Source organism: Mastigoproctus giganteus, chromosome 3 (genome assembly GCF_048544385.1).
Source record: "Mastigoproctus giganteus isolate SK-2022 chromosome 3, ASM4854438v1, whole genome shotgun sequence".
Classification (NCBI taxonomy): Eukaryota; Metazoa; Arthropoda; class Arachnida; order Uropygi; family Thelyphonidae; genus Mastigoproctus; species Mastigoproctus giganteus.
The window spans coordinates 108742757-108755237 of NC_143577.1; the positions used below are offsets into that span (position 1 = coordinate 108742757).

At 38.0% G+C, this 12481-nt stretch overlaps 1 protein-coding gene across 6 annotated transcripts in view; it reads right to left on the reverse strand.

Moving 5' to 3' along the window:
- Cad74A (cadherin 74A) overlaps nt 1-12481 on the reverse strand; it is a 748720-nt gene that overhangs the window by 134519 nt on the left and 601720 nt on the right. For all 6 annotated transcript variants that reach the window (XR_016546733.1, XM_090369392.1, XM_090369388.1 and 3 more), the window contains one exon: nt 2093-2263. Coding sequence is in view for 5 of the 6 variants with exons in the window: in XM_090369392.1 (XP_090225518.1) it covers nt 2093-2263 (171 nt within the window). In the remaining variant the exon portion in view is untranslated. The remainder of the gene's footprint in view (nt 1-2092; nt 2264-12481) is intronic.

Consider the following 12481-nt stretch of genomic DNA (forward strand, 5'->3'; position numbering starts at 1 on the left):
TTCAAATTGTGCTTCATGTGAGCTGTAAAGTTAAAGAGCCGCAGTTACATGTTAAAAGAGCTGCTGCATGCAACTCGAGCCGCAGGCTGTCAACCCCTGTCCTATGCTGACTTCTTTTCTTCCTCTTTGTGTGTCATTGCTGAATGATGTTTCCGAAGCAGCCACAAATCAACATATTTTGCTGGATAGAAGCGGGTCAGTGGTGGGCCTACAATTTTAAGAAACAGTAGTGAAGAAACTATTTTTGTCATCAACGAAGCACTGGTTGGGCTGGCGATCAGATTCATTTGTGAAAATCCTCGTTCACATTCACTCGATGAAATTGGTATCATACTCAAAGCGTCATCAAATACTTCAATTCTTCCGAAACCTTCTTATCAATTAGGTATCCACGAATTGCATCTCTTTCATTTAACTGTAACCTAATTGACAATTTTTTAACTTCATTTTCACCAAATGCCAACAATTCATGTTTAGAAGGATTACCTTTGTTGTCCTCATTTTCCTTCTCTCGTCATCATTATTGTCATAGTTCTTAAATTTGAATTTTTTTCTTTTCTTTTTTTTGAAACTGTCCAAAATGACGGTGTCATTCGGATATTCAGGTACTGTGACCATATAAACAGAGATAGGGAAAATTTATGGAAAATGTGGATAATGCACTTCCATGAAACAACAGATGATTATTTGTCGGGGTAAAAGAAAATCTCTTTTCTAATTCTCAAACAGTTGATTCACAGTTGATTCACAAAGATGTCCAACCTACGGCCCACGAGGAAGGTGAACTAAAACAGCATTTCAAATTTTGTTAATTATCAAAAAAAATTTCTCATTAAATGTTTTGTTCAGTAAATGTAATTGTGTATTGTACTTAATAAAATTTTTGAATATTTTCAATTTTACTTTTACATGCAACAAGATATAGAAAATGTAACACACTAAAGAAATCTAACTTTGAATTTTTTTTGAATATGGCCCCTGTACGGGAAAAGGTTGGACACTACTGCGGTAGAAGGTGGGCCAGAGCCCATTGGGAATACACCTTGATCTGCTCACTCTTGACTAGTGCTAGCGTGACTCCTCTGTATGTGGTGCAGGTGGTCTGATAGGTTTTACCAGGTACCATTAAGTTGTAGAATGCTTTAGCTCTCTTAATTTGTGCAGCAGCACTAACTGCCTAAATTGCCTGAAGGCCAGAAACGCGAACAGTGCATACCAAGTTAATTCTCTCCTAATCCATTCACTATATGAAAATTTTCTTCGCTCAACGGAAACTGTTTGTTATTTGGTTTTTAGGAGCATTAGCAACTAAGGCCATATTGCTCTGGGGATATGCGGTGGTCATTCCCTAACCTTTCCACATCCTCCGTATTTGGTGGTCACAGGCGCGAACCCCGATCTAATCAAGAAGCGTGTGCTACGCACTGCTGCTCCTGCCCACCTGGCTACGGAGGCGGCCTTAACGGAAACTATTTTAAATGTAACTTCCAAGGGGAATTCAAAATAATTCACTATAAAAGGACTTCGTTAAACAGAGGTCCAACTGAGTAATTTAGAATTATAAAAATGGTTATACAGTTTTATATAGAAAATAACTTAACAATAGACAGTAAAAAACTCAAATTTAGTTAAATAATTTTAAGCTTATTTGAATAGTAGGTAAACATGTGAAAAAAAATTGACGGCATATTACAAATTTCGAAGGGCATTGCATCCAAATGTCACACATCTCTAGTAAAGGTGCCGGTACACCATACTGTTGAGTACCATCCCAAAAAAAGCACTGATAATAATACTCCAATTTTTTTTGTCACTGCGTTATAGTATGCAATCAAATTGGTCAGAAAAGATCTCCCCTTAACAAACTTATGCTGTGACTGAAGTATAACTGCCATCTGTCTAGATGGTCCTGCATTACTTCTTTAACCAGTGACACCATTATTTTCCCTGGAACAGAAGTTAGGCTAACAGGTCTGTAATTATTCATGTCACCCTTTGATACCATTTGTGAATAGGGGATTACAAATTTAAGAAAAGGAGAGAAACTTATTCTTAAAACAATAGGGAAATTAACAAAATTGAAACAGCTTACCTTAATATGTGCCAATGCTGAAGTTTTGCTAGTTAGAGAACTCTTTGCTTCAATGACAATGTGAAAATATCCATTAACATAACTTCCAAAAGCATGATTACTGGTAAGGACTCCAGATTTAGAATCAATTACAAATGCATCAGTTGAATACAGTACTTCATTAGTGGATGGCTGTAATATATATTAACACTTGAATATTTCAAATTTGGTCTAATGAACAGAAGACATTCAATCAGTAATGCTAATGGCCCATGTACAAGGGTTGTTGAATAAAGATCATAAGGGTTGTTGATCATAATTTCTTTTCCACACCTTAATAAGCATACCTTAATTAATAATCCACATGTTGATGGTCCTTTTCAAAATAGTCCCCATTTGATGAAATGCACTTACTCCAATGTTTCTGCCATTCTTCAAATATATGGGGGAAGCCATTTTTCGACATGTTTGAGAATCGCCTCCGATGTCTTTACAACGTCTTCTGACAAGTGAAAATGTTTTCCTCGCAGCTCCTTCTTTAACTTTGTAAATAAAAAAAAATTGCAGGGTGTGCAAGGTCAACTGTGTACAGATGTGGTCATTTATGATGAATGTGATGCTGAAAAGTGTGCAGTACCATTCAGTAGTAAGATCCTGTAACACTCGTATAATGTGCCACAATGTGCTGGTAAACCATTCTTTGAACATCAAAAAAAGAGATGACCATAACATTTCCTGCAGTAGCCACAATGTCTGCTTTTTTTTGTGTGTGTTGGCAATGACATAGCCTTCTAAGCACAGCTTTGTTGCTTCTCTCTGGGTTGAAATGATGAAGCCATATCTCATCCGCTGTTATTACTTTGTGCAGAACCTCATCATCTTCAGTAACCATCTGTTGCTTAGGTGCGAGTAGTCTTTGTTTGGTTTTTTGTTTTTAGGAGCATTAGCAACTAAGGCCATATTGCTCCGGGGATATGCAGTGCTCATTCCCTGACCTTTCCGCATCCTCCGTATTTGGTGGTCATGGGCTTGAACCCCAGTCTAATCAAGAAGCATGTGCTTCTTGATTAGACTGCTGCTCCTGCCCACCTGGCTATGGAGACGCCAGTAGTCTTGGAACCCAACATGCACAAACACATGTCATGTGCAAATGGTCATGGAGAATAGCATGCATATCACCTACTTATATTCTCAACATCTTTGCCAGTTGCCTTACTATTGTACAATGATCTTCTCTCACAATTACAGAAGCAGTGTTTATGGTTTCTATGGTGACAGCAGTGGTTGGAGCTCCAGGACCACAGATTTTGTTTGATTTAATCATGTCCATGTCCATCTTTAAACATTTTAAACCACCTGAAAGCTGGGCTATATGGAAGCATAGATGCACTATAAGCCTCTTTTAATATATCATATGTTTCAGCTGATGTTCCTTTGAGTGAAAACAAAATTGGAGAGCAGCACACTGTCTCTTGCTTGTCACACCCATTGTTATGTAGGTGAAACTGAACAGGCATAACTGACTGACCACCAAGGTCACACCATGCACATAAGTCAGCTGTGCAGTTGCTATGTGATGCAGCTTGGTTTGGTCTAAATTTCATAGCTCAGCTAGAAATAGCTAACAGTATGGTTGTTCATGAAAAATTATGATCATTCTTTATTGAATAGCCCTTGTATATAAATTATTTTTATTATTATTGTTCAAATTCTGGTTATGATAACTCCAGTATAAAGAAATTTTATCCTAAAATAGTGCTAGATTTGTAATATAAATACAAAACTTGCAAACCATATACACTGACTTTTTATACATTTTGTAAAACATTATGAAAACATTACAGAAGTGGCCAAACATTATGACTACTTCTGTCTCCACAAATGGATGCATTCCACAGAACCTAAGAGAAACATCACAAGTAGTGCCTGTCAATTCATCAGTATGAAGCTAGTGCAGGAAGGAAAGAGAAGGACCTGATGGAGTTTGAATGGGGAATGATTTGTGATGCTAGAAAGGTGAGGGGCCAACATCTCAGCAAATGCAGGTATTGGCTGTTCAAGGGTCACTGTAGCGGAGGTGTAGCAAGAATGGGCCAAAGAGGGACACATAACCACCCAATGTGTCACTAGTTTACAGTCAAAGTGTACTGCAATTGGCACATACTGTCCAGGACAACAGATGGCTCATGATCCCCCAATTAATAGCAAACTATAACCAGAGCACACAGAGAAATGTTTCTGAACACACCATTCAATGGACACTCTTGCGGATAGGCCTACAAAGTAGGTGATTGCCTATACTGATTGACTGCCATCGACACCTCCAACTGCACAGGACATAGCAGCACTGTTCCTGGACATTGGATGACTGGAAAAATCATCTGGTCTGATAAATCAAGATTCTACCTCCAACATGCCAATGGATAGGTACATATTCGATGGCAAGCAGGTGAACAGCTGCAACCAGACTGCATGGTTGGATGAAAACAGGCTGGCAGTAATGGTAGCATGGTTTTTTTTTTGGGGGGGGGGGGCTCATGGTTACTGGGTCCCCCTCATCCCCATTGAACACACACACACACACACACACACTGCCAGATCCTACCTTGGCATTGTTTCAGACCAAGTTTTGCCCTATGTGATGATTACATTTGCAGATGGCACTGAACTCTTTTAACAAGACAATATCTGGTGTTGCAAGGCCTGCATTGTGCAGAAATGGTTCAAAGATCAAGTACAAGCATTTCATATCCTCCCCTGGCTGCCAAACTCCCTTTCCACTGCATCATCCCATCAAAGATTTGTAGGATGCAGTGGAAAGCAGAAAATATTAGTATTTAGTATTACATGTAGTATAATTAATTTTAAAAAAAAATGATCATAAATAAAATAAAATAAAATAAAATACCTGTATTACATTATATTACATACCTGTATTACATTACATTATAAAATACCTGTATTACATTACATTACTTTAAGGTACCTTTCCGGTTGAGCTTTGAATTTTCCCCAAGCTCAGTCTCAACCATACATGGAGACAACTTATTCCAGTAATTAACAACTTGCTGGCTACAAGAAAACTTTCTATAATCCAGTCTAAACCTCCTCCCTTGTAATTTGAATTTATGGCTCTAGTTTTGGAATCATTTATAACAGTAAAAATTTTATCCCCATTCATTTTACTTTCTTCTTTCTAAGTCTTATATACTTCAATCACATCTTCTCTAAGGTGCCTACTTATCAAGCTCTGTAGCCCACATATTTAAAGTCATTCCTCATATGGACACCTTTTTTGCTGATCTCACCAGGTACATTGTTCATCTTTGGACCCACTCAAATAGCTCAATGTCTTTTCTTCGATGCAATCTCCCTACTTGACTACATTATTCCAAATGCAATCTTACAATTGCCTTATACAGTTGGATTATGAGCTCTCTACCTCTACAAGATATGTTCATTAAATCACTGATAGGACACCATGAACCTTACTTGCCACCTATCTACACTGATCAGATAACTTCATGTCTCACCATATCATAAATTCTAGGGTTGCTGTTCCCCAAGTGCAAGACCTTGCATTCTATTTCATTAAAACATAGCTACTATATTTACATCTTAGTTGAAAAGTAAATGTTACCTTTTAGCTATGAATTCCAGACTTTTACTTTTCAGTCATTATTAACAGCTACTACTACTTTTCTGACCATCCTGAAGAAGCACTGCTTGATATTCATCATAACTACTCTGCCAATCTTGACGTCATCTGTAATTTTAACAGAAGAGATAGAGATACATTCTGTATCTCTTTGTCAATATCATTTAAGACAATCAAGAACCATAGTGCTCCCAGTACTAGTCCTTGAGTACTCTGCTTCTAAGATTAGATTAGGCCATTCTGAAGAGTAACCATTAATCACAACCCTCTGCCTCCTACCCAGCAGCCACCCTGCAATCCATATAAGGATTTTCCCTGTGAATCTAACATGCTCCCGCTTATACAGTAACCTCTCAAGTAAGACTGAGTCAAATACTTTGCTGAAATCAAAGTAAATAATGTCAAAATAATTTCCTATATTGAGCTCATGCCTGACTCTGTCAAAATAGCTAACCGGGAACATTGGTTAAACATGATTTTCTCTGTACAAAATCATGCTGCATTTCTTTAAGCATTCCATTTCTGCTTAAACAATCCTACACTAGACCTTGATCACTGCTTCATAATCTTCACTATCACTAAAGTCAGATTGACCAATCAGAAGTTACCCACTTCACTCTTAGAACTGCCTTTATGTACTTGCAATAGTTATATATTGGCACTTCTCCAATCCAAGGAATTTCTCCTGAATCCAGTAATATCCTTATAATTAGCCTTAATGGTTAAATGCACTCTCTTGCTCCCTACCTCAAAATTACTGGGTATATGCCATCTCACTGTTAGGTTCTAAAGCTTTTCTAATAAGTAATCTTCTAAAATTTCAGTATTGATAATCTCATGTTTCCCAGCTTCACTCACACAGTTTCTCCTTGCCATGAAGGGTCTTTTGTTTGTAAAATCAATGCAAAATACCTGTTCAATCCATCCACAACATCAGCTGGGTTAGATAAGACTTTCCTACATCCACAAGGGTTCACTATAATTTGTTCTTTTCTTTTTTGGATTCATAAATGGGGAAAACTCTTTGTCACCATTCTTTGTCCTCTTAGCCAGTGATTTCTCATAATCTGCCTTTGCTAGCCTAACCTTTTTTCTGTAGTACTGTTATGATCAACTTGTAGTTGTTGTAAGTTTCAGTACTTTTCATCACTCTGTAACTTTCCCATGCTATACTTTTCTGCTCTATTAAACTGGCTAGATCATTATTCAACCATCTTCGCATCCTCTTCATGGTATTTTTTTCTTAATAGTATATATGCATTCATGGCATCTGTGTATAACATAATTTAAATGTATTTGGTCCTGTGTGCTACCTCCCCATTTGATAGAGGACATACAGCACCATAATACTGCTGCTACCTGTACTTAAGGGGACATATTCAGCATGCCATAATTTTCAGAATGTTGATAAATAACAATATTCCAAAATTCTGAACATTCTAAAAATTCATAAATAATGGCTGAAAAGTAAAAAGTCTGGAATTCATAGCTAAAAGGTAACATTTACTTTTCAACTAAGATGTAAATCAGAACAAAACTCTAATTTTATCAAAAATTTATTTTACATACATAAAATAACCTCAACACAAAAGAGAAAAGAAAGAAAAATGTGTACAAAGCTATAAAAAAAAAAAAAAAAAAAAAAATTAATTTCTGATGCTAATAGCCCAGAGTTCGATCAGTATGCTGGCAGAATCAAGCATTTCATTTCATGAATCTTCACTTTTACAACACTTGTATATAAAATCCTCAATAATGACTACCTATATACAATAATACATTTGATGCTGTGCCATAATGCTCATATGTATTACAGCATAGCACTTGAAGTACTGTTCAATGTTTACATGTGTCAAATGCAGAAAACATGTTAATCTGTTGTACTCACCTTTCCTGAAATTAAAATGCCTTTTGTTTGGCTTGAACGACTGATTGATACCTCACTCCACATCATCTGACTTATAATTCCATGATTACCCCTTAGACAATGACAGGGCCTAGAATGTTCTCACTCCTAGTATTTTCCCTAACATACTGTTACAAATAACAATCATGTATTTGATTTAAAAAAATTTGTTTCCTGTGGTGAGTTTCCCCCACACTTGCTCCAATCAATTAAATGAAAATTGAAATTACCCATAAGATATTCAGAGATATTCATCAAATCTTCAAATCTCTTGGCCTGTGGATTACCACCACTCCAATTATACCTTTGCACACAACTAACTCACACCACATTGATTCCATACTAGCGTGTGTAACTTCTGTATCTATGAAAGTGTTTACTGTACTCGGGCATTGATTTTGATATGAATTATGAATCCATCATCCCCCACTTAGTCCTATACTTCCTGTACTAGACTATGGAATATAACAGACTCAGAGGTTAACAGCAGAGGCAAGAGTGATTCTTGAACTGTTTCTACCGGGAAAAACAGCAACATGAAAAGAGAGCTATCAGAGATTAGAAGGACAGCTGGGGTTCCTCAAGGGACAAGCAAACATATGCTTTCTTGTACACTAATGCTAGGAGCATAGTAAACAACTGATGAATTGGAAGCACTGATTAAGGTATCAAATGCGGACAAAATAAGGATATCAGAAGCATAATGCCACTTAGACATAAGCAATTTGCGGGATTTCAATATGGTAAGTACAATGTGTACAGGAGAGACAGGCAGGACAGAAGGAGGGAAACAGTAAAACCATTGGTTAAGACTGTGCACTTGAATGATGTGGGTGGCAAGTGCAATGTTGAGTCAGCCTGGAGTTAGCACTGGGAAAACTAAAATGAGAGCAGGAGTATGCTATAGACCATAAGACTGTGAAGAGTATAATGAACACACACACACCTACACAGAATGGAATAGTAAATCAGAAAATAACCTCAGAGGCTCACATCTGATGATTATGGGCCTGGCACACCCAGGGTCCTGAGCTGGATATTATCATTCTTCTCTTTTTTGGTGATTCCCTCCTACTTCTCTCTCTCTCTCTCTCTCTCTCTCTCTCTCTCTCTCTCTCTCTCTCTCTCTCTCTCTCTCTCAGGGTACTCAAATTTTTTGGCTGGTGCAGCATAAGCCTCAGGCTTCCTTGCACCATAATAATAATAATAAGGGCCTCACATCTGGTGAGTATGGGCTTGGCACACCCAGGGTCCTCAGCTGGATATCATCATTCTTCCCTTTCTTGGTGATTCCTGTCTACTTTCTCTCTCTCTCTCTCTCTCTCTCTCTCTCTCTCTCTCTCTCTCTCTCTCTCTCTCTCTCTCTCTCAGGGTAATATGGAAATTTTTTTGGCTCGTGCAGCATAAGCCCCAGGCTTCCTTGCACTATATGGCTAATAATAATAGTATACAAAAATTCTGAAAACAACAATCGGCCCAGCACTGAACCCTGGGTGTACTCCACTAATAACATTAGTCCTTGAACAGCAGGATCCATCGATAACCACTCTCTGTCTTCTTACGCTTAACCATCCCTTTCTTCACAGAGCAGTAACTTGCCCTTAAGGCCACATTGCTCCAGTTTGTACAGCAGTCTTTTATGTGCAAGACTATCAAAAGCCTTCCTGAAATCCAAGTATATGATATCAAAATTATTTTTTGCAAACAGTTCCCTGGTCACTGTATCATAGTAACCTACCAGATTGGTTAACCAAGGCCACCGTTAACAATCCATGCTGTGACAGCAGTATAATTGCATTCTATTCAGATGGTTCTGCATTACTTCATTAGTATCCAATCAAATTGGTCAGACAAGACTTCCCCTTAACAAACCCATGCTGTGTCTGAACTATAACTGCAGTCTTGTCTAGATGATCCTGCAGTACTTCTTTAACCAGTGACTTCATTATTTTCCCTGGAACAGATGTTAAACTAACAGGTCTGTAATTACTCATGTCTCCATCTGATTCCCCTTTATGAATTGGGGATGTTAGCATTAGCATTACTTAGTTCGGGCATATGATGCAAGAAAGCAAGCTTAAAGAGAATCAGCCAAAAAAAAAAAAAAAAAAAAACCTTCCCATTTTACCCATCTGGTCACTCCAACTGTTTGTCTAGTTCAGCCTTAAATTTAATTAAGCTATCAACTTCCACAACAACAGATGATAGTCTGTTCCAGCAATCAACTACCCAACGCTAAAGGCAAATTTGGACACATCTATTCTACAACTGTCTTTGCTCAAGTTGAATCTGTGCCCCCTCAGGTTCTTAATCTCAGCAAGTGGAAGTATCCCATCAGCATTGAGCCTGATCAAACTATTCAAGACCTTGTAAACCTCAATCAGATCACCTCACAGGTATCTAGTCTCCAGATGCTGCAACTTACAGAATTTAAGCCTCTGTTGGTAAGAGAACCCCTTTGTTCCTCTCACCAATCTTGCTGCCTTTCTTGGTACTCATTCAAGCAACTCAATGTCCTTCCTAAAATGAGGCCTCCAGACCAATACGCAGTACTCAAGGTGTGGTCTACCATTGCCTTATACAAAGGGATAATCACCTCCTTGTCTCTGCTAGCAAAATTCCTATATATCATTGACAAAACTCCATGACCTGCAGCCTGTCTACACTACTCAGAGAACTTCATATCTGACTGCACAATTACCTCCAGTTATTTTTCATTCTCCACCTCATTGAGTGTAGCAGCACACAGTCGGTACGTTTCTCTGGGGTTACTGCTACCCATATGCAGTACTTTGCATTTGTCAATGTTAAACTTCAGTTGCCACTTTTCAGCCCTTCTACCTAACTTTCTAGATTTTATTGCAGTAGCATACTGCTTTACTGTCATTAACAACGCCGCCAACCTTTGTATCATTTGCAAACTTGGACATTAAGCCTGATATATCTTCATCGATATCATTGATAAATACACAAAACAACAATGGGCCCGCACTGAACCCTGGGAGAACTCCACTAATAAAATCAGTCCACGTAGAGCAGCGTCCATGATTATCACTGTCTTCTCCCACTCAACCACCCTTTTATCCACTGTAGCAACTTATCCTTAATATCATACTTCTCCAATTTGTACAGCAGTGTTCCGTGTGCAACAGAATCAAAATCTTTCCTGAAATCCAAGTATATGATATCAAAATTCCTCAAAATTATTTTTTGCATCCAGTTCCTTTGTGGCCACATCGTTGTATCCAATAAAACTGGTCAGACAAGACTTGCCCTTAATAAACCCATGATGTTTCTGAACTATTACTGCAGTCTTGTCCTGCATCACTTCTTTAACCAGTAACTCCATTATTTTTCCAGGAACAGAAGTTAAACTAACAGGTCAATAATTATTAGTGTCACCCTTTGAACACCCTTTGTAAATTGGGGATACATTTACACATCACCAGTCCATGGGGACCTCCCCTGAATCTAAGGAGTTTCTTACTTCCCTCACTGCCTGCTTCAATATAACTGGATAGATTCTATCTGCTCCAGATGCCTTTTTTTATGTCTAAATTAAACAATTTCTCCTCCACTTTGGTCTCCATTATTACAAAATCATTTAGCTCCCTGTTAGAGTTTAGTAAACTTCTGTCCTTCGTTTCCTTACAGAATACCTCATGTGTGAATTTAATGCAAAATACTCATTCAGTTTGTCAGCGATCTGAGTGGGATCATCGACAGTTGAACCACCAACATAAGTGGACCTATCTGGTTCATCCCCTTCCTTCTACAGTTTATATAAGTAAGGAAGTGTTTGTTGTTTTTCTTTGCATCCTTTGCCAAGGATTTCTCTTCATCAGCCTTCACTTGCCTAACCCCCTTTGTGACTTGATCACAGACTAATTTATATTTGCCTATGGCAGATATAATGCCTATATGCATCCCACACATTTTTCTTCTCTGCCATGAGCCTCATTAGTTCATCCATTTAGGCCTAAATCTTGAACAGTATTTCTTAGTTGGCTTGAAAAGCCTAGTAGCTTCCCAGATTAATTCGCTGAATTAATTCAGAATTCACTGTTTTTAACATTATCACTCGATCCCACTGTATTAAATTCAAAAACTGCCTGGGCCCACTGTATGTCACCTTCACAAAAACAAAAACCCTTCCCTTTACATTGATTACTTGATGGTAGTTATATCTTTAAGTAAAATCCTACACAGCAGACTGATCACTGTCACCTAGTGGTTCCTTTATCTGCAAAATCCTAATGCACGAGTCATTACTGCTAATAATCAGTCAGATCAAGAGTATTACCCCGTCTGATTGCCCCTTGAAAATGTTGCTGTAGTAAACAATTCTCCAATAAATCCACAAAAGTCTTGCTAGTCTTGCGAGATTCAGTCAATATCTGGAAAGCTAAAATCCCCCCCCCCCATTACAAGCCATTCCGATTTACGGGCCCACTCTATTTCTCTGCGCAATTGTTTGTTGTACTCTTCAGAGTCATTAGGCCTATAACACACTCCTACTCTCATTTACCCTTTACCAGCGTTTATGTCACACTAAACTGACTCAACATTACATTGTCCTCTCATGTCAACTGGATGCACTTCCTTAGATTTTACATGTTTCTTAACTAACACCATAACCTCTCCTCCTTTCCTACCCTGTCTATCCTTTTTGTACACATTGTACTCCTCAAATTCCAATTTTGCACTGCTTATATCTGTGTGACACCATGTCTCTGATATCCCAACAATATCTGCCTTAGATGCCTTGATCAGAACTTCAAATTCATCAATTTTATTTACTATACCTTTAGCATTAGTGTACATGCAAATATACATCACTTGTTCT